Source organism: Musca autumnalis, unplaced genomic scaffold (genome assembly GCF_047663935.1).
Source record: "Musca autumnalis isolate F117 unplaced genomic scaffold, ASM4766393v1 scaffold_5, whole genome shotgun sequence".
In the NCBI taxonomy this organism is placed as follows: domain Eukaryota; kingdom Metazoa; phylum Arthropoda; class Insecta; order Diptera; family Muscidae; genus Musca; species Musca autumnalis.
The window spans coordinates 97789399-97812477 of record NW_027412088.1 but is presented as its reverse complement, the minus strand read 5'-3'; the positions used below and the strand labels follow the sequence as shown (position 1 = coordinate 97812477).

The window sequence follows — 23079 nt, the reverse complement described above, 5'->3', positions numbered from 1 at the left end:
TAACACAAAGGTTCGACTCACGGCGGATCTGCCCTTCCGGGTTCTGTATGTCCACATCAAGGGCTTTCACCTCCAAAAAGAATTTTTCACCCCCCAGGTCATGATCATAATTTTTTTCACGCACAGAAATGTATCCTCACAAACGTTAAGAAACGGTTCAAAAATACGGTTTTTTTGTTCCAGCACCATAACCGCTTAAAACGTCTAATGCATATTAGTCATATCTGTTTGACAATTTGAATAGCTTTCTAATGATATACATATACGGTTATTCGGTTCATAAAAACCGGATAAAAATTCGGTTTTAATATCAGAATAACCGGTTCCATAATTCGGATATCCGGATATTTATTCCAAAAAATAATGAAATTAATGTGCTTAGCCAAACAAGATACAACTGTTTTAATGACTCCGAGAATTCTAGGCCATCAATAGGTTAACAATAATATATTGAGATAAATAGATATAGGGCTGTCTGAGCAAGATTCGGGTAAAAGTGAAAAACGACCGCTTAAACATGATTTTATCGATTTTATGTCTTTGGGAACCGTACCTAAAATCTTCCGAGCGACAGTTTTGTAGAATATTCCGAAGCTGAAAAATGTCATCTTGTGCCACTTTTATTGCGGTTCTTGAAATAAAGGACGAAAAGGACATTGAAGGAAGCGAGTTAGAAGGTCGAAATGTTCTACGAAAAGAATCCTCATTTGATTTGACTGAAGACATGTCATCTTAAATATAAGCTTAAACAACAGCGAACAAAGATATAACGCTGATTCCAGATGGCTTTTAGGGTCTCCAGCAAAATATTCATCACGCCATATCGCGAAAGTTCGACTCACGGCGAATCTTTCCTTCGGGGTTCTGTGTATACTCACCAAGGGCTTTCATCTCCAATAGGAATTTTCCACCCCCCAAAATTTCGGTTCACAGTGTAACTTTTAAAGATAGTAACCGATTTTGTCCATACTTACATCGTAAAATTTCTACCAGACATAGATGAGGTTCCAATATGGAACGACTCCTTCGGGTACCACCCATACAAAATTTCGGAAAATTTCAGTTTAGGACCAGCTCTTGAATGGTTTTGATTTTTTTGGAACACCTTGAATTTACCCCCATACGACGGTACAAGTTTCATAAGGGGCAAGTTCATAGTTCCTGAGAAAATAGCCTGAAAGGTGCAAAAAAATCCTATGACATCGTGTGTAGTGGTTGGAGCGCAAGATAACTCTCGAACGGATCTACCGATTCGGTCTAAAATTTGGCCTTCATAATATTTTGTCCAAAGTTAGTGTAAGTTCGGAGATAAGGCATATCGCTCCACTCCTTCAGGTACCTCCCCCACAATAGTTCAAACATGTTCGAAAAAATTGTGCATACTGTGCATGTCCTGACATACTGGTCCAAAAGTTATACGATATCTATCGAATAGATATGACCCCCAAAATAAAATCCACTTCCGTAATGGACTATATCGATCCATTCCTTCTAGTATCTGCTCCGCAACAATTTTAAACTTTAATCCTAATCCACATTTTTGTCGGCAAGTTCAAATGCCCAAAACATACTAAAAATACCCTAAATACATTCGATCTGTCCGTAGAAGAAAATTTCAATTTAAATTGGCTGATACTTTTTTTAATTGTTTTCGATGAGATTGATCTGTCTGTTTAGACTGTCGTTTATGTGGACCAGTTCCGGTATGTCGTTTCCGTCCTTGCTACAGTTCGTTTCAACCGTCCGCTTTTAAAGCCGAGTCCGAATAGCGTATCTTAAGTCACCACTTGAAGAGACGTTTTACATATCTGGAATGCTTAGGAAATGTCGCCAATATTAGGCTGAGGAGTATTTTTGCCAACGTTGAAAATATAACGCTGTCTGGCCTGTGAATGGAATTCGAAGATTTCGTGTGCAAGGTAGGTGTTATTACCATTATACCACGATGACCCCAAAAAAACAGGTTATAGGCCTAATATTAGGTCGTTTTTGGTAGGCAATAACAGTGTGGTGCTAATAGGCTTGTTCATCACGAATTTGGTGTTTTGGGGCTCAATTCTGTTTCTATGAAAATGTGAAATGAAACATTTTATAAAGGGAATAAATGTCAAGTGAAAAATGTTTCATTTCAAATTTTCATAGAACAAGAATCCAGCCCCTGTACTAGCACTGGTAGAGCACACTTATTGCATCTCGTTTTAGATGGTAAAAGAGGACTAAAACGAGCCACAGAAGGCCAATAATTACCATTGTGTCACTTGGTCTGACAAATTATGTTACTTGGCAGCAGATTACACGACTTGTTCAGTATGAGCACGGAATCACCATTATATCCTAATTTCAGTCTAATTTTTGGGTAGCAGAATGGATTTTCAGGGACGTCATCATTGCTACAGTCGTTCGCTACATAATCGAATTTCAGAGCAGAGGCGACGAGTCTACATGATGAACTTGATAAAGCTTCGTCCAACCAACCCAAATGACCACAGGGTTTGAAGCATTGCACGGCGAATTAGTCTGACGATAAAAGTCAACTTGTATGTCCTAGACTCAGTGTTTTCTTAGCTGAAGCCTTGCAACATTACAGCTAAGAAAAAGGAAGAACAAAGAAGGCATCGGTTCATAAGAAGCCTCGCCGGGTGGATTTTTTGCTCCGTTTCATAAAAATAAAATAATAAAGAAGAAAAGAGCAACATAGTTCTTTTATTTTTATTATGTCAGAAATGAAGCGGGGCAAAGAAGCCAGCTGGCGAAAATCCTGTACCGAGGCCTTTACTCTCGAACCCTGGCAAAAAATATGACAGGATTTAAGTCAGATTTGGCGACACCACATTGACTAATCCGAGCAGCTGTGCTACTTTAAGCGATAATTACGTCGCATAAGATATCTTCCGGACTAGGTGCTATCTAGCTAAATTTCTCCAGCAGGGTTTCAGTTGCCGTTTCAATCCAATGGAGATCTATATGGATGACCTATGATTAAGATGAACGGTCTTCTTTGGAGTCGCATGTGGTTTCAGATCCCTATTGTGTGTTGCTCGGGGTTTCAACATCCTAACTGTTATGTTTGTCATCCTTGTCCACGACGCACAGTGGTTCAGAAATCGATTTTCCTGGCCAAAACCCCAATTTTTTTGTCGTCACCGATTGTTAATTTCTATATGGGATTCGATAGTAAACATATTGAAACTAAAGGCCTCGACACATAAGAAGCATGGCATTCTTGCTTAAGTCATATCTGGTAAATGACTAAAGACCAAGTTGGACCTAATTCAAATGTGATTCTGAAATCTTTTTTTTAGGTCGATTCTGAACCACTGTGCGCCGATTCTTGCCCTGCTATGCTTTGAAATAGACGGCAATTTGAACGTAATACTCTAAGTTTTTGATCTTTGTCAGACTGGCCGTTGAGAGATCGCCAAGTCCCTCCGCAAGCAGAGTGCCATCCTTATTCTCTTCTTTGTGGAAGACCTCCCATCTCTTCAGATCCAAGGTCGGGTTCTAGTTGTCAAAGACTTTGAGCATGTGTTCCTTCTCGAGATTGCAGCCATAGCCTTTGACGTACACCGCGGTTTTGTCAGGTGATGGACCTCATCCTCACCACCTTTAAGTTACAATACTGCTAACTGTTGCATGTCGAGTAAATTGAGTGCGACCGGACGAAGATAATAGTATTACTTGGCATAAAATATCTTCCGGGCGAGGTGCTACCAATATTTTTATTGGTTTTCTCCACCAGGGATTTAGCTGCCGTTTCATTCCGATGGAGGTTTATCTGCATGATCACAGTCATAGATCCTCCAGTAAACGGGCTTCTTCGAGTCGCCCTCTTGTGTGTCACTGATGGGGGTTTAAGCTCCTGGCTGTTATGTTCGACATTCGTCATCGCCGATTCTTGCCCTGCCAACTTTAAAATGGCGGCATTTGAGACGTAATACGCCAAGCCCTAGTCTTTGTCAGACTGTGCTGCCTCAACAAGTCCCACTACAAACATTCCCTGTGCAGTACCTGCCGTCTTCTCACATCCAAGGTCTGGTTTTAGTTGCCGAAGATTTCGAGCATGCGTTTCTTCTAGAGTTTACAACCATATCCTTTGAAGTATGTACGCCGCCGATTTGGTCAAGTGAGGGATCTCACCGTTCCTCATCAGCTTTAATTTGTCACCTTTACTTCTAACTGTTTGCATTCAGGTCCAAGTGGAACATTAATAGGTTACTGCTGATGTTTGCAACTGATCCACGGTCTTATAGGAAGTGGTCCAAGAGTTTATCGTTGATCATTTTCTCTCTGCCAAAGGATTCACAGGAAAGTCTTCACTGCGTTAGTCTTGACGAAGATTTTTCGCGACATTTTAAAGTGGAAACTTCTTTGTGTTCTTTGCTCTGTGGGAGGAGGGAGGTTTATTTGTCTCTTTGGGTCCGTCCTGCTTGATATTTACTCAGCCACGCTACTTCTTAGTGACGATTTCTCTTTAGTGAAGATTTCCACAGCGTTTTTGTTAGTTTTGCTGTTGCTCTTGGAGTCAAAGTTGATCCTAGTGACAGGTTGCTACTATTTAGGACGGTGCAGGGGAACAACCCAAAAAGTGAGTTTTTTTGGTCGGCAAGAAACTCGGCTAAGTCAGGTAATTATACTATTGTATTCCATGTAGGGCATATAACAGGTGATGTCGCGAGTTTGCAGCAAGATAGTACGAATCCGCGCTCGGTAGATGAACTGGCAAAACACCCTCAACTATGTCTTCTTAAGCTAAATCTGAAAGAAGGATTCTTGATTCATGAAAAGTGAAGAATACCCTCCACCATAATATGGAGGGTATAATTAAATTTGTCATTCCGTTTGTAAAACATCGAAATATTCATTGGAGACCCTATAAAGTATATATATTTTTGATCAGGGTAAAATCGAAAGTCGATATAACCATGTCCGTCTGTCCGTCCGTCCGTTGAAATCAAGATACAACTCGCAATTTTTAGGATAGAGCTTTGTAATTTGGTATAAAAGTATCTATTACTCCTAGGATGATTGGTATTGCAAATGGGCTATATCGGTCCACGCTTTGATATAGCCCCCATATAACAGCACCACCCGATTTTCGGTAGTTTTAATGTTTTAGCTTCATTATCACACCAACATGACTGAAATTTGGTACTTAGTCTTCGTAGGGGGTATAAAACATTCCTTTAGAATTTTGTCGGTATAGGCCCAAGCCTTTATATAGCCCTCATAGAACGGTACCTCCCGATTTTCGATATTTTGAAGTTTGTGGCCTCAATATTCCTCCGAAATGGCTAAAGTTTGGTACTTAGTCTTCACTGGGGGTATAAAACATTCCCCCGGAATTTTTTCGGTAAAGGTCCACGCCTCCATATAGCTCCCATAGAACGGTACATTCCGATTTTCGGTATTTTGAAGGTTGTAACCTCAATATTACGCCGAAATGGCTGTTATTTGGTGTTTACTCGTCATTTGGGGTATAAAACTTTCCATATTTGGGTATAGGTCCACGCCTTTATATAGCCCCCATAGAACGGTACCTCACGAATTTCGGTGTTTTGAATGTTATGGCCACAATAATCCATCGAAGTAGCTGAAATTTGGTATTTAGTCTTCTTTGAGTCTAAAAACTTTCAGCATGAATTTGTCGGTATAGATCGACGAAATTTGCTGAAATTTGGTAATTAGTCTTCTTCATAAACGAAAGGAAACTAATTGTTCCAATTTACTTCAATGTAACTCGTGGTGGAGGGTATAACAAGTTCGGCCCGGCCGAACTTAACGCTGTTCTTACTTGTGTAGTATAATTTTAATACTTTCCATATCAACAATCATTCTCACAGCCTCATTTTTCTTTCTTCTTTTACAGCTCGTCAACTTTTAACTGTAGTTGATGCCAGTAAAATCGAACAAAATCCCTTGGGACGTTCGCCGGGCAACTCGGCCACACCAACAACAGGAGCAGGAGCAACAGCCGCCGCAGCTGTCAATTCTGATGATTATAAGTAAGTACAACAACCAACAAATGCACAATCACAACCATAACCTAAACTAATTCAAACTCGATTCTTCTTCTCCAAATTCATTGCAGATTCCAATACATTTTGGCTGCAGCCACTTCAATTGCAACAAAGAACAATGAGGACACTCTTACCTACTTGAATCAGGGTCAAAGTTATGAGATCAAATTAAAGAAAATCGGTGATCTGTCCATGTATCGTGATAAAATTCTTAAGGTATGTACACAGAAGAGTATACTCCTCGTATTAAGCAGTCAACAATTTGCATGTCTAGCGTTGTCTGTATGTCTGTCTATCTATGACTGACTATCTGCCTGTCCATTTGGCTGGCAACAGGCCGGTTTTGAGTACTTTGGCGAACGATATTCGTCATCGTTATATGATGTGTTTGTCAGAATTATATTACATAAAACGCTAATAAATAAACTATTACTTTCAGTTTGTGATACATAGAAGTGTATGTTTTTTTCTTCTTTAACTGCCTCTTTTGGTTGTCTCTCTGACCATTTGACGTGTGGTTGTTGTTCTCGTTGTTTTCTTTTCACATTTTAGTCAATTGTCTTAATAGATTTTAATGTATTTTAATTAGTAGCAATTGCCGGCCTGACTGTCTTGACACAAACAAACAAGATCTTTCAAGATATTTTGTAAGCCACGAAAACGTCAAACGAACAACGCGATAAGGAGGGCAAAATTGTAAGCGCAAAAATATGAAAACAATAAACAAGTTTGCAATAGAAATACAAAAAGATTACACGCAAAGAAATCCGGTTTGAAAATTGTGACAATAAAGCGAATAATTTGATATTTGAATAGATCCATGTTATTTAGTTCTCAGCCTTATACCCTCAGCCTATAGGGTAAAGAACCAAAATTGTGCCTCTTCGAAATAATGGTTTCAGACCCCAAGTATGTTTGGACAAAATCCGTTTCAGACAATTTGTCTGTCGGTCTGGCTGGTTCACACGAAATATCGAACGGATCAACCGATTTGGTTAAAATTTTGGATATCGTAATATTTTTTCCAATCTTAGTTTAAGTTCAAAGATATATCGGTACACTCTTCCCGGTACCTCCCCAAACAAAAGTTCAAAAATGGTCCTTAAAAGTTGTTAAAAAGTTACAGAATGGGCCCCCAGCCCCCATTTTCAGTAACTTTTTAACAACTTTACTCATTGTTTATTTTACAACAATTCCATTTGTTTGTTTTGTAGTTGTTACAAAAACAAAAGAAATTTTAAGTTTTTAAGCTTGAATATAAACCGTTTTGAATTTTTTCAACAAGTTCTTCTTGCGACGGCGCTTTTTTGTGCATATGTTGTGGATAATGGCCCAAAATAGTCTGCCAGCACCAACTAAACTGTACGTAAGATAAACCTCGAGGGGAGAAACCGATTTGGTACACACGTTGCACATGGTGTTATTTTTTACAGAGGCGTATTACGTCCGAATATTGACTACATTGGACCACTCTCTCGGGGACCTGTCACACACAGTTTGGAAAGATTGCAGTTTAAGGCCTCGTCTGGGATTGTTGTAACGTGGTTTTCTCCTCGGCTTGGGTAAGTCCAGTCGCGTCCACGGTCTCCATAAGGACCCACTAAACCTTACAAAATAAAGGAATAGTTGTATCCCTTCTAGGGGTTCAATCGGATGTTTCTTGATCTAAATACTAGTATGTTCTAGTTCAATGAAATGCGATATTGATAGGCTTGGAAAGGCTTGTAGTATGGCCGGTGATAAGGGTGACTAACTGCTAGGAATGATTGGGAACGATGATGTTGATGTTTCAGTATCGACGATGTTCGTTAATGACGAACTGCGTTGCTGATCGGGAACGACGAGCCTGATTGATAATCGGGTTCTGCGCTTGTTGTGGAGACGAAGCGGGTTGATAATCGGCTTCTGCGTTGCTTGTGGCGACGAAGCTGGTTGGCGTTCAGGTTTTTCGATTTAACGATGATCGGGAACGTGTTGATTGCTGATCATTCGGCTGACGACGATATGATGGAATTTGGAAACTCGGCTGATGAACGACGATGGTCGATGACAGCTGTCGATGAACGGGAACGAAGAAGTTGGTTAATTTTACGATTTAGTGATGATCGGAACGTGTTGATTGATGATTTCGGGAGCGCGGGTGTGGGACTGAAAGTCGAAGCTTCCGTGTGGGACAGAAAGCCGAAGACTCTGTGTGGGACAGGAAACCGAAGTCTCTGTGAGGGACAGTAAACAAGAATTCACTGTGTGCAATGTATTAATGGAACAGCCACAACGGGTAGTCTTGCAATGCAACTCGCCACCAAAGATTACCTTGGTGGATAGCTAGCCCCAGCAGTACAAAGCCGACTTCAACGACGAAAACTGAAATACTTGAGGTTCAGCTGGTATGAAGTGTATGAGAATTATTCTGCATTGAATACAGCAAGCGAATGACTTGAATGTACGACTGGTGTAGATGAAGGTGCCGTTGAGTGCATGCTGATTCAATGCTACTGTGATGGTAGGGGTAGACCGCTGGTGTTGTTGTATGTATGTATGTGACGTTACATTGTTTTTAAATTTTTGGCAATATGTTGAGTATGCGGCCCTAGTTCCGATGGTATAATTTTTTCTGGGGCAAGTCTATACTTTCAGAGAAATTGGCCCAAAAAATAAAAAAAAACCCCTATAGATGTCAGCAGTATTGTGTATACTTCTTTTCTTTAGTTCCGAGGGTGAGGGTACATCTCTGTCGCCACATCTGACAGATTCTTGTCGTGGCACTCCTCATCTGCGTTTGATTGGGGATGTACTTCGAGGACCGCATTCATACCCCCTAAAACCAGTCGGTTCTGACCTTCAAAAAGCGGGCTAATGTTGGGCCTATAACCTGGAGTACAGTCGTTTATCGGTGGGATGTAGACGTTGAACAATTCTATCTCGGCAATTCCACACTTAGGTGTAATCCTTCCTCAGTAAGCTGTGACCATAACAACGCTGGTGATTGGGATGGCTATCACGGTAACACCCTAGTATGTACTGTAATGAGAGTATGCCACTGTGTTGCTGTTGCTGCCGGAAGAATCTTTGTTTTATCATGTAGATGGTCACTGAAGACATGAGGAGGCACCCTGGTGCAGTTCTCTGGGCGGCATTCCGACAGGTTTGAATATTTTTCAATCACGTTTCACTTATTTTCGCGTTTTGTATGGTCAACAAGGTTTCTTTATTTGCACCCCAAGTGCTTCCGGCTAGGGACTTGAGGACCTTGTTCCTGCTTGTCGTGACGTGAACATGCTATCGAATGTGAACCTTAGAATCTTGGGGTAGTTAGTGATCGGTGACCGTCGACTACAACATTCAGCTCACCTCCGCAGTTCATGAGGTGAACAGACGACTTTAGTAGATTAGGGACGGATAGTTGCACATTCCTCGCCTTGAAAAATTCATTAAGATCAGTGAAAAGGGAGTTCAGCCTTTCACAAATGACATCAGGGGAAGTACCTGATCGTACAATCAGGAGAGGTAGAAGTTCCGGAGGTATCCCCCAACCCTGGAAACTCCGTGTTTCATTCTATGGGGCTTAGATTTGTTGTTCACTAATTGATTATCCAACGTTTTAAGCTTGGCCGGAGGGTAGTCTGCTCAATGTCCTCAAACAGCGTGGAGTACTTGACATTATCAACGGTTTTTGGTAAGTCAAACGCCACCATCACTATTCTATCACACGGCTTTCTATGGTTGTGTCTTCGACTAATATGTATGTGTGGAGATGGCGTGCAGCGGTGTTGTCGTGCTGTGCGGCTTGCGGAACCCATGTTGATGATGGTCAACTGCATAGCTATTTCTGACACTGGGAGAAATAAAGCCTCAAGAGTCATTGCTACCGGCGGCAAAAGCGTAATCGTAATCCTTGCCTGGCTTCAGTAGCGGACCACCCTATCCATTTTCCAGACTTCAGGAACTTGTGGGTGGCTTGCGACTAGTTGAGAACTTTAGTGAGATACTCAACTCCTGGCTTATCCAGCTGTTTTAGTATTACCATTGCGATTCCATCCGAGCCCAATGCTTTGGATGATTTAGCTTTCCCGATGGTATTCGCAACATCATCCGTTGTAAATTGTGGTGGTTCATCCTCGGCAGGAAGAGATCTAATGCAACGTAGTACTCTTTTCTTCGCCTTGTCACTCCCGGTGTGCTCTCCAAACTGTCTATAGAAATAACTTGCGCACCTCTTCGCATCATTCAGCGTCACGTCCCCAAACGTGACTGAGATCCCATCTTCCTTCTTTCCAGGGTTCATGATTGATTTAATCGTTGCCCACAATTCACTTATTCCGGCTCCAATGCTGCAACTCTTCAGATGATTTGACCACTTGTTACGCTTATGCTAACCGATCAACCTATTAGCTTCCAGTGTCAGCTCCCTGTCTCTGAGGTCAACCCCAGTGACTACGATGCTCATCACGTTCATTTGCTAATCCCGCGGTCCGTCGCTGCTGAAAAAATTAGTCTCAGCAGGTACATATATAGCGATGATGTCTAAAAACGCCCTCTCTGCTACCCGAACATTAGACGGGTTCTGGAGATCTCTGAATCGGTTATTATTGAACTCTCTGAAGCTCGGCCAGACGAAATGCAGCGTTCAGAGGTAATGAAATCGGGCTGTCAGTTGATGTAGACGATTATGGGCAGAGGGTCTGACCCATGACGGGTTGCCAGGTGACGTCATTTGTAAGACCAGGTGACACGATGGTTATACCTGGCTAACTTTGGCACTCTCTGATAATTCTAGTAGGGGCATCCTCATTGACCGCGCAATACGTAAAGCTTTCAATCTGCTCAGTCAGCACTATACCCCTCCGGTCGTTTCCGAGAACCGAATGGCACAACTAATAATGAGCATTTAAGTCCCCTTAGATCAGACGGTTATGACCTTCCAAAAGCAGGCTAGTGTTATCAGCGGGATGTGTACGTTCCACACCTGACAGCTACCCCCATACATTCCATTTTAGGGCTATTAGAGCCTGACTCAAGCTGGATAGGTCTATATTGAACAGACTTGTGCAATATTCCATCTCACCGACGTTTGAATGCAGTGGATACGGATGTGACAACCTGAGCACATATAAATTGGTATTGGGTTTTCCGTCCTGGCACGGACCAGAAGAATCCGGAGCAGACATTCCGGATATACTGCTCCCAACACAGAAAAACTATACAACTATAAACATGTGCACACTGAGTTGGCAGCCTCTGGCCGAAACACGGGTGTCGTTTGGTTCCAGGTCAATCCGGTACGAAAGAACTCGCTGCCGTGGGATCGATTAATTTTTGTATTTTGGTTTTCCTTTTGTAAAAGAATTCTTTCCTTTGTTTTGAAAATGCATGTGTGCCGACAAATGTACAGGTACTCATTGATGTAAGAGAAGTGTCCTCTGTCCCTTGTGGATTGTTTATGGGAAAGTATATAAAGTGTGGACCGAATCGGTTGGCCCGTTTGAACATTATTGTGCACCAGTCATATGGATGGGTTCAAAACCCTTATTTCGAACCCATCCAATGACTGGCGCTATTTTCGTCTTATCGTTTACCCAATGGCAATATTACCAATATTACCCAACAATATTTTTGCCATTTCGCCCATATAATGTATATATGATTGCAGCCACAATATATATTTTTAAATAATTATAATGCTCTATTTTGTTTCTAAAACAATACCTTTACTGTGTGTGGATTAGGGTTATGACTTTTTGACATTTTTCCTCAAAAATGATTTCCTGTAGCAGAGATGAATGAACTTTTGCCTATTAATCACTGCTATCGTTTATTCCCTTGAAATATAAAAAAAGTTCACGCACAAATCGATTTAAAAAAAAATAATTTTTTAAAAAAACATGTGAAATGAAAATTTTTTTTTTTCAAAAAATTATTTTTTGTTGCACGAATGAATAAATATAAGCCTACTAATAACTATAATAACGTTTATTTCATTCAAATATTAAAAAAGTCGCGAAAAAGTTCACTTTGAAAAAATTTTAAATTTTTTGTTAAAAAATTATATTTTTGAATAAAAGCGTTTACGACATTTTTACGATTCTCAGAATTGAAGAAAAATAGTGAGAAATAAATTTTATGTAATTTTAATTATATCATGTGGCTCTATAGTTTATTTTCAATTATATATCTGTTTTCAGTGACTTTAAAAAATAGTCCATAATTTTGATAACTTCAAATTTTAAAATCATTTTCACCGAATCACCTTATAATTAAAATTTTATGTAATCTTATGGCAAAACTCATCACGCTATGATACAGGGATATGAGGTTGTAAAGAAGTCATAACCCTAGTGTGGATATTTTTGCTACCCGAATATGGGATGTCGTTGGGAATTTGTTGTAACTGTGGTAGTTGACTTTCCTATTGTTCAGGAATGTTGGGCATTCTGAGGTTAATAGCTCGAGTGCAGTGCAGATAGAAAAATTAGGTCTGGTCAGTCTTGGCCATGAAAAATATGTCTGTGCCGTGAAGGTGGCCAACCTTTGTTGGAACCACAACATAACACTAAACTTTATAGTTTTCGTTAAGCTGGGTTTTCTGCTCTGCCTCTGTTACCCCTTATATCGTTTATCTTATCTCAAAGTTCAAACTTTGTTGAAAAGCAAAACATTTACAATTTTCCAAGTGTTAAATAGCGACAATTTCTGAATAATTTCTTCACATGAATGCAAACAAGCAATGACGACGATGATGATGATGACCGCTGCTGCCACATGACAACACATGCCTCAATATTCGTCACTCAAACAGCCATTCAATGAAACCAACATTTTGATTAAAAGAGGTCATTTTCATATTGGTTTCAATTATTTTGTTTATTGTTAATAAAGTGGCAAACAGTAACTTTTTCTTGAGTAGAAAAGTCAATTCATGTCTAAGATACAAATCAATTCAATTAATCATTCAAGCACTTACACACACATACACACTTATGCCTATATACATAACCTGATAAAATAGCTCCACTTATGTTTTCCCCCTATCTTTCTTCTTTTCCTTTCTTAACTCATGTTGTTATTTTTGTGATTTTTGTTTATTTGTTGTTGCTTGCCTCTACAGAGTGTTATCAAAATATGCTTCCATGAGCGTCGTCTACAATACATGGAACGTGAACAAATGCAACAATGGCAAGCCTCACGTCCCGGCGAACGTATTATTGAAGTTGATTTGCCACTCTCCTATGGCCTGTGTCATGTCTCCCAGCCATTGAATCCGAATTATTTGAATACGGTGGAAATCTTTTGGGATCCCATGAAAGAAGTCGGCGTTTACATCAAGGTTAATTGCATCTCGACAGAGTTTACGCCAAAGAAACACGGTGGCGAAAAAGGCGTACCATTTCGTTTACAAATTGAGACATATATAGAAAATAATAATAATACAACAACAACAACACCAGCAACACCTTTGCATAATAGCACCAATAGCAACATAGCAGCTTCTGGCACCAAGACACCTCCCATTATTGGTGCACCACCATCACCCTTGGGTATAGCTGTGAATGCAGCGATTGCGGGTGGAGCAGCAGCAGCAGCCGGTGCATCACCTCACAGTCAATCTGGAAATTTGACACCAAATGGTCTATTGGTCAATGGTGTTAAGCCGATGCCAATCCATGCAGCAGCTTGTCAAGTAAAGGTAAGTTTAAGGAGTTTAGAATTTAATAACCCTAAGTTAGGATAAAAAAATATTGTAGGTTAGTTTAAATATTCTAATAATTTAAGCAAAGAAATTTAAACGATACTAAAACATTTAACTGTAGTTTAAGACATCTATAGTTATTGCCTGTTTACATTGGAACTTTTTGTCGAGATTTATTTGCTAATATGCAATGTAAATGACAATTTAAATCCACTGGATGTATTAACTTAGCACAATGTAAACGTACCATTAGCTATAGTTGGTTTTAACTCTGTCCAGATGTACGTTGGGGAATTTTACTTGTGGCATAAGAGAACACTTTTTTTTCTACATTCTCTCTCATCGACAGACTGACAATTGCCGCAATGAAAATGTAAATATGGACAATATTATTCTGATTTAGCGCATTATCAGGATTTATTTTCTATTGAGTGGATTTGTTTTAAATCCGTCATAAATCCTCGTATACAACTCTGTTTTTTGCAACAGTTGCAACCTGGGACAAGAAACAAGGTAGATGCATTGGTGAATTGCTACAACAAAAATAATTTAAAAATTTGTAGACAAGGCGACAAAATTAAATTCGCTTTGATATACAAGTTGATTTTAATCAACCAAGACTAATATTTACGATGTCTAAACGATAAAATAATTCATTATTTGCTCATTAGTTAGCATTTGTAGCATAAGCTTTGTTCCTTTATTTTTTTTAATGGTAAGAGTGGTAAAAGAGAAAATTGTCAAAATTGCTCAAAATTGCTCTCTCATGAACATAATTACCAGAAAAGTAAAGGAACGGAAAAATGGTAGATCTGGTAGCAATGTCAAAAAGAAACAAAAAATCAATTTTCGTCTTTTATTTCACAGTTTTTAATTTAGTTTTGTCAGCGTTCGACTTTTCTTCTGTTTTTCGTGCATTTTCTTCTTCATTGTGAAATAATCGTCAAACAAAAGTCGAAAATCAGTTCTGCCATTTTTTACCTGCAGACATTTTGCTGGTAGCCTGTGGTAGAAGAGAAAGCCATTTTTGCTCTCTCTCCTCTCTCACTCTCTTAAAAATTGCTTCCAGTTTTGCCACCTTTCAAGGTTAAGGAACGCTTTGCAGGTTAAAAATGGTAACAAGTGATAAAAATGGTAACCTCAGGTAAGTAAAGGAACACAGCTATAATGTGCTAACATATTCAATATTAAACAATAAATTTGTAATTTGCCGTATGTTTTTTGAGACGAATTCGATCTACAACAATTTCTTTTGATGTTTCAAATTCAATCAGATGGACTGGTGCATCTACCTTGGTAATTGTGCTATGAACAAAAATCAGCTGACTGCAATTTAAATCCTCCAAAATATATATCCAAATGCAACGAGATCTGTATTGGATTTATTAAATCCAGTTGAGGATTTATGGCTAGTCTAAATGAGATATTACATTTTAAATCCATTTACATTTTTAAAAACGCCAATAATTTTAAATCCACTTGATTTACTATATACTGTACAATGTAAACGTACTCTTAGTTAGGATAGTAAAATTTGCAATTTTATTTGAATATTGTTAGGTTTTAATTTTCTATTCGTTTTAAGATTTACAAAACCTCAATTCTCAATTAAAATCCAATATTTTCTAACTCTCTCTCCCCACTCCCTTTCTCGCCTCCCTTTCTTTTAGGTTTTCAAATTAAAAGGTGCCGATCGCAAACACAAACAGGATCGTGAAAAAATACAAAAACGTCCACAATCCGAACAGGATAAATTTCAACCCAGTTACGAGTGTACCATTATGACGGATATACCACTGGATTTAATTACAACACCCACAACCACGACGGGTGGTTGTTTCAGTCCCGAATAGTAAGTTGAAAAGCTTTCATAACCTAAGCGTGTAGTCGTATGTAATCATCATAACTGTTTGTCGTGATCAGTTAGATCACTTACGAGTATGACGCCTTAACTTTTGCAATTAATTAGAATGATTCATTAATTAAGAAAATATTTTGTCATTCTTGTTGTTGTTAAATTCATTAAGAAAATGAATTGCTACAATGAATGAATTGAATAAGATTAGGAGAAAAATAATTGAAAATTAAAATCATTTTGAAAGCAGCTTTTTTCGCATTGGCAATTGACAGACATTAGCTTTAGCCGCCGATTCATGTTAATAGGTTATACAAACTTTTTAGTTTTTGCTTAGCAATGAGGAATGAGTAGGAAGGAGGAGGTGTAGATTGTGTGGTGAACTCATGTGAAAAAATAGGTTTAATTTCATTTGCAAACACGTGCCTCCTGTGGGGGGTGTCACAGCGTATTAGGCCATTTATCAAATGTGTTTTATTCGAATAGCAAACAAATCATTTTAAATGTAAATGGAAATTAATAATAATTTACTTTTTTAATAGTTAAGGTGTGAATTGCCCATAATTCCGCACATGTAAAAATTAGTTCATAAGTACCGAACGGCACCACTATCTTTACCAAAAACATCTAAATCAACACCTTAGCCAATCAAATTTCAGCAAACATCTTGGTAGCAACATTTTTTCCATTAGGTAATAGGCACAGGAGAACTCATTTTTGTTTTCACTCTCTTAAATTGGCTACAGTTTTTGCAGTGCAGTTTCTGGAGCACCACTTTAGTCAACCAAAAATTGCTTTCGAAGTTTGTTTAAGAAGAAGAAAAAAGCTAAAAATTTAAAAAAGAAGAATTTTGGCTTAGCTTCCCTAATCACTTCAGATCAGAGTAAGCATTAAATCCTCCATTAATCTTGATTATCTTCTTTAGACTAACGAGCGTATATACATATGTACACATCTATATGCACAAAATGTGCCTCATCGAAATAATGGTATTAGACTCCAAGTATGTTAGGAAGAAATTCGTTTCAGACAGGTACATACCTCTCCCACAAAAGTTCAAAACTTTTCACTAAAATGGTGCGTACGATAACTTTCGAAGGCACTAACCGAGTTGGTCCATACTTTACACATCGTAATATTTCTGCGAGACATAGATCAGGTTCTGGAAAAGTGCAGTTTAAGAGCTTCTCTCAAGTCGCTTTCATTCTTTTTGCAACCACTCACATTACGACAGTACAAGTTTTTCAGAGCACGTCCTGAGAAAATGGGCCGAAAAGTGTAAAAACCCCTATAGCAGCATATGTAGTGGTTGGAGCGCACGATAACTCTCGAAGGGATCAGCCGATTTTGTTCAAAATTTGGCCTTCGTAATATTTTGTTCAAACTTATTTTAAGTTCAAAGATTAGCCATATCGGCCCACTCCTTCAGGTACCTCCACCACAAAAGTTCAAAACTTTTCGCTAAAATAGTGTGCACGATAATTCACGAAGCCCAACTTGGTTGGTCCATATTTTGCACATCGTTCTATTTCTGCGAATCGTAGATAAAGTTCGAATATGGACTATGTCGGTCCATTCTTTAGGGTACCTCCCCTAAAAAAGTTCAATATTATTGTTTAAGCGCATTTGAGGATCCGTTCGAAGATCCTTTGGAAATGTATACGATGTTACTCCTTGTGATCCTGTTAACAGAGATATTATGTTTTTCGTAGACAAGTCCATGCTTCCTAATATAGTGGTACATATGTTTCCCAATGGTGGGGTGATATCTCCGGAACAGATTAACCTCTACATCTCCTATATTCCGACCCCTTCAGACAGCATAGAGATCGTAACGTAGGCGGATGATTGCACGATATTGGCGTCAGGTGCCTTCCCAAATGACATCTATGAGAGACTGAACTCCTATTTAACCGATCTTACCACCTTTTTCCACGCAAGAAATATGCAGATTTCCGCCACAAAATCTACAGCCACTCTATTCACCACATGTAAAGCCCAGTTTGGAAGAGAGTTGAATGTCGTGGTCGACGGTAACAGAATTCCGATCACAAACTGCCACAAAATTTTAGGTGTCACATTAGACTCTACGTTCAAGTCGTATACGCACGCCACTGAAAAGTATGAACAGGTAAGGTCCTCAAGTCCTTATCCGGCAGAACTTGAGGTGCAGATAAAAAACCTTGTTGACCACATATAACGCGATATGTCGGTCTGTGATAGGAACAAGGTCCTCAAGTCCTTACCCGGCAGAACTTGATGTGCAGATAAAAAAAACCTTGTTGACCACATATAATGCGATAGGTCGGTCTGTGATAAGCTATGAAGCTCCAGTTTAGTCCCCGGGAGTTTGTGATACGAATTGGAAAAACATTTTAAATCTGTCAGAATGCCGCCCTGAGAACAGCAACAGGGTTCCTTCTCAAGTCATCAGTGGGACATCTACATGAGGAGGCAAAGATTCTTCCAGTACAGCAACAGTGAGATGCTTTTGTTGTAGTACTTTCCTTCAGGTACCTCCTCCACAACACTTTTGAGCTTTAATCCAAATATAGTTTAGTCGGCAAGTTCATTCGTCCTAAAAGCGAAACAAAATCTGAAAACCACCCAACACATAACTATTAAGGATAAGGATTTCAGTTGCTTAGCCGGTATTCGATTCGATATTTTCAAAAGATGAAAGTTTCAATTCACGCAGGCTGAACAAGTAATAAATAAAGTTTCGTGATCACAGAGAACCTTAAATGTCAAATAACATATAGTTCGGATAAAATTTTAACTAAAACCCTCAAAATGCCAAAAATCGGATGGTACTGTTATATGGGAGCTATACCAAAACATGGACATATGTTGACGATTTTAGTGAAGAATTTTCGTGACCACAGAGAACCTCAAATACTAAATAACACCTAGTTCTGTTAAAAAGTGTAGCTAAAACCTTCAACATACCGAAAATCGGGAGGTACGGGGGAAAATGGGTTCTATACGAAAACATGGATCTATATTGACGATTTGTAGTGGAGAAGTTTCGTGGCGACTTAGAACCTCAAATGTCAAATTAGAGCTAGTTCTGTTAAAGCTAAAATCCTCAAAATACCTAAATCGGGAGGGCTATACCAAAACATGGTCCTATGCCTAAAATTTTTGGAATATAACTTTGTTGATCACTAGGGGCCCTAAATGTCAAATTATAGCTATTTCGCTTTGAAAATGTGACTAAAAACGTCAAAATACCTGAAATCGGGCGGAACTGTTATATGGGGGCTATTCCAAAACGTTGACCGTTATAGCCCGTCGTCGAACTTGACCTGCCCGCAAACAAAAGACGCATCTTCGCATTTCAGCATCATATCTCCATTTTTGTAGATGCTAGAGTGATTACCACAGACGGACGGGCGGTCGGACGGACTTGCATATATCGACTTAGAATTTTAGCCAGATCAAGAATATACATATAAACTTTATAGGGTCGCAAATGATTATTTCAATGCGTTACAAACGGGAAAAAACAAACTTAATATACCTTCCATACTATGGAGGAGGACATAAAAATGGGAAAGTGGGATGTGCGCCAACCTATTTTTGATGACAATAAATGTGATATTTTCCTCATCCATTGATCCATTAACGCTCAAAATTTCGTGACGATCCGATCGAAATTGCGACAAGTAGCGTGATTACAATGTTTTGACATAGCCAGATCGCCTCAGCTTATCGAGACATTCATTTTGGTATATGTATATAAGTATATATAAGTATATATGGTTAAAAAAATTAAATAACCGGATCTTTCTTTTGGTTTTACGAACTGACCTTTTACTACAATACGATTATTGAACATGTCATTTCATATTAATCACGTTAAGCAAATAAATTATTTGTTACACAAAATTGCATTAGTAATTGCACAACATTTTGTTATTAAAATTGTGTCGCAGTTAATTCACATTCTTGCAACAATTTGTCACATTTTCATGGTTTAGTTTAACAACAAAAAGAAGAAAATCTGGTTTCCACAAAATATTCGCAGGGGGAGTTGCACAACGCAAATTGACTATTAATTTATGCAAATTATAATAATAACACAGTGCTACAGTGAAAATTTGCAGGGGTTCTAATGCATAAATTCGGTTTTGTGGGAGTCCACATAATACGAAAATACCTTTGGTTGCTTTGGGTCACTTCGGTTTTTCATTTTATAACGGTAAATGTAGTGAAAAATGGGCTTTCTTGAATTTTCAACTTTAAACGGACATTATTTCTTTTTTTCACAACCAATTTGCACACACTGTTTTTCATTATAAAGGGGAGAGTAATGCCTTTCGAACAAGCCATAGATTTTTAAAATTGGTTAACAAATGGCTAATTAATAGTGGTTTAAGTGTGACAAAAACGCATTAAAAAACAGTAAAATGTTTTTCCTTGTGCTCCAGGCAGCGTAAATGGTACCTAACAGTACAATTATTCACAGTTAGCATGTTGGAAATTTAGTTGGCTTTCCAAAATGGGAAAAACCAAAAAAATCCGTTGAAAAATGAATGCGTTATGGCATTTTTTGTGTTGCAACTTTTTGGTTTTTTCTCATATTTTCCTTTATAAAACATTGATACCTTGTGCGTAATTGTTAAACAGGATAATCACGATTAGACTCATACATGCTAAGATACCCATCTTTTATAAAGGAAAATATGAAAAAAACCAAAAAGTTGAAACACAAAAAATGCCATAACGCATTCATTTTTCAACCGATTTCGTTGGTTTTTCCCATTTTGGAAAGCCAACTAAATTTCCTACTTGCTAACAGTAAATAATTGTACCGTTAGGTGTCGTTTACGCAGCCTAGAGCACAAGGAAAAACGTTTCACTGTTTTCTAATGCGTTTTTGTCACACTTAAACCACTATTACTTAGCCAATTGTTAACCGATTTTAAAAATCTATGGCTTGTTCGAAAGGCATTATTCTCCCCTTTATAATGAAAAAAAGTGTGTGCAAATCGGTTGTGGAAAAAAGAAGTAATGTCCGTTTAAATTTGAAAATCCAAGAAAGCCCATTTTTCACTACATTTACCGTTATAAAATCAAAACCCGAAGTGACCCAAAGAAACCAAAGGTATTTTCGTCTTCTATGGACTCCCACAAAACCGAATTTGTGCATCAGAAATCCTGCAAAAAAATGTTGTCCACTTTTGTATCACAGTGTAATCGGTCATACGGACAATGATTGGACACAGGGTATCAGTTGGCTTTACCTACAGCTAAATACCCTCAGCTGTACAAAAAACAATTACAGGAGGGGTGGACATAATTAATTAATAATAAATGCATTTACGTTGTTGACAACAGATGGTTGGAAGTTTCCAGCTTACATATTTAGGCGTTTGTAGAGTAGATATCATAGACTGTGGACCTAAAACCCAATCAACACAGTCTACATATACATATGTACTCATCCCCGAAGGGACACTGGAGACTTCTCAAATATCAATGAGTGCACACCGATTCATATATGATCAATGATATGGGACCTTCTTTTTATCGCCGAGTCCCGAACGGCGTGTCTTACGACGCCACTTATAAAGAAGTGTTACATGGCGGGCATGCAAAGTGCAAGGCGTGTTTAACATTGCACCAAGGTGACATCTAACACAGTCTACACAAAAAAGAAAAAACACAATTCTTCTTATATAGCATGAATGCTATAAACTATAGTGCGAAAGGTGAGCCAAGTAATGGCCCTAAATACCTGGACATTTAGGGACCCATATCTCAGGATGTTTTGACTTCAACTATAATGTTGTAATAATAATCACAATGACAATCCGTAATTAAATTATAAATTGACAATAAATTGATTCGAGAAGTGGTCTTAAACTTAAAGTACTGAACCTTTGTCGAAGAGGTACTTGAACGCAAAAAACTCGCAACATTTCCTCACTCTTCCATTTCTCTGAAAGTGTTGTTGTTGTGACCATTATTTTACGGCAGCAATCAAAACGATAGTTGGACTATCGATAGTTTGCCAGTTCTACGGCTGCACCATCCCGAGCTTAGTGGAGCCAAAACTATTCTGGTTTGTTGCGGCAGCTGACACTCCTCAAATGTGATAGATGGAGATGTTCTCCGAGGGACGCATTCACACGATAGTTTTTTATGCATCCGTGTGAATGCTATTTAAACTTGCTTGAAAATCTTGTAGGGGTTCCCTCTTGTGACGTTAGATCATGAACATCCCTCCTGACATGCCTGGGTGTGGGGTCCTATCCACTACATATATGGTGATTGGGATGGCTCTCACGGTAAAACCCGAACAAGTACTGCAACGTGATCATGCTATTGTGTTTCTCTAATGGAACAATCTTTCTCCCTGAAAGTTTTGCCTATTAGGGCGAAGATCATTTTTAATATTAATTTTAATTAATTTCTCGTTGGAGTCGAGCTAAATGACCGATGATTTTTTGCAAGTGAAAATGGAAAGCCGAAGATTCGAACCCACACAAACACCATTATGTGATTGGTTTCGTCGTTGATAGCGGCTCATCAGACATATCGGCTGTGGAGTGGCTTCTCTGTTATCGAACTTTTCTTCTTTCAAATGCAATTTGTTTTTACAGAGATGGATATTTGTGCATTCAATCGTATGGCTTCCATGACAAACGCTAAGCGCAGCCTTTGGAAGTTATGAGTTTGGCTCCGAACGTTAACACACCGTGATAACATTTTTCATATGTTTTTCAAAGACGTGGGTTCAAACCGCAGCCTGGTTCAAGCTGATTTTTATTTATTTGAAAATGTTATCATGGCTCGTTAGCGTTCGGAGCCAAATTCATAACTTCCAAACCGTTTCAATAAATTACCGTTGCATTTACACGAAGTGAGCTATTTTATTTTTCCTCAGGTAAAAATAAAAAATCGTAAAGTAAATCCAAATAATCTAACCGTACAAACCTCTCAAAAATTATTTAAAAATATCTACAGAATCTAGAAAATGCATAAAAAATATGAAACTTAATGTATAGAGAATGGGTATATAAATTGCATATTATATCAACAACAACAAAAGAGAAAAAAATGTTTTTGGAATATTGTTGTTTTGGTTTGATTAGAAAAATTAGAAAAAAATATTTTAGGGTTCTCCTACTAAAGGGTGATCCATTTGGAGGTTCCTACTTTCTTGAAAGAAAAAAAACACAGAAAATCAAATTGAATGGGAAATGTTTATTATCATTTGGAAGAACATTCGATGACATTTTTTTGCAGATTATGTCTAATAAAGAGGCTACGTCTCAGACGGTCCATCCGTTGAGTCCAATTTTCTGTGACTCGTTCAAGCTTTTCTACTGGTAACTGGCGAATGGCACGTCTGATGTTTTCCCCCAAGATCGGAATCGAAGCGGCTTTATCCGCATACAATTTTGACTTTACATATTCTCAGATGAACAAGTCTAACGGAGTGATATTAGACGATCTTCGTGGCCAATCGACTGCTCCAAAATGTGCTCCCCGAAGTGTTCTTTCAATAA

At 38.5% G+C, this 23079-nt stretch overlaps 1 protein-coding gene across 1 annotated transcript in view; it reads left to right on the top strand.

The window, feature by feature from the left end:
* Window positions 1-23079, top strand: part of gem (transcription factor CP2 like gemini) — an 86715-nt gene that overhangs the window by 51882 nt on the left and 11754 nt on the right. The window contains exons 6-9 of the mRNA XM_073955983.1: window positions 5867-6002; window positions 6089-6233; window positions 13123-13701; window positions 15375-15556. Of these exons, the coding sequence (XP_073812084.1) occupies window positions 5867-6002; window positions 6089-6233; window positions 13123-13701; window positions 15375-15556 (1042 nt within the window). The remainder of the gene's footprint in view (window positions 1-5866; window positions 6003-6088; window positions 6234-13122; window positions 13702-15374; window positions 15557-23079) is intronic.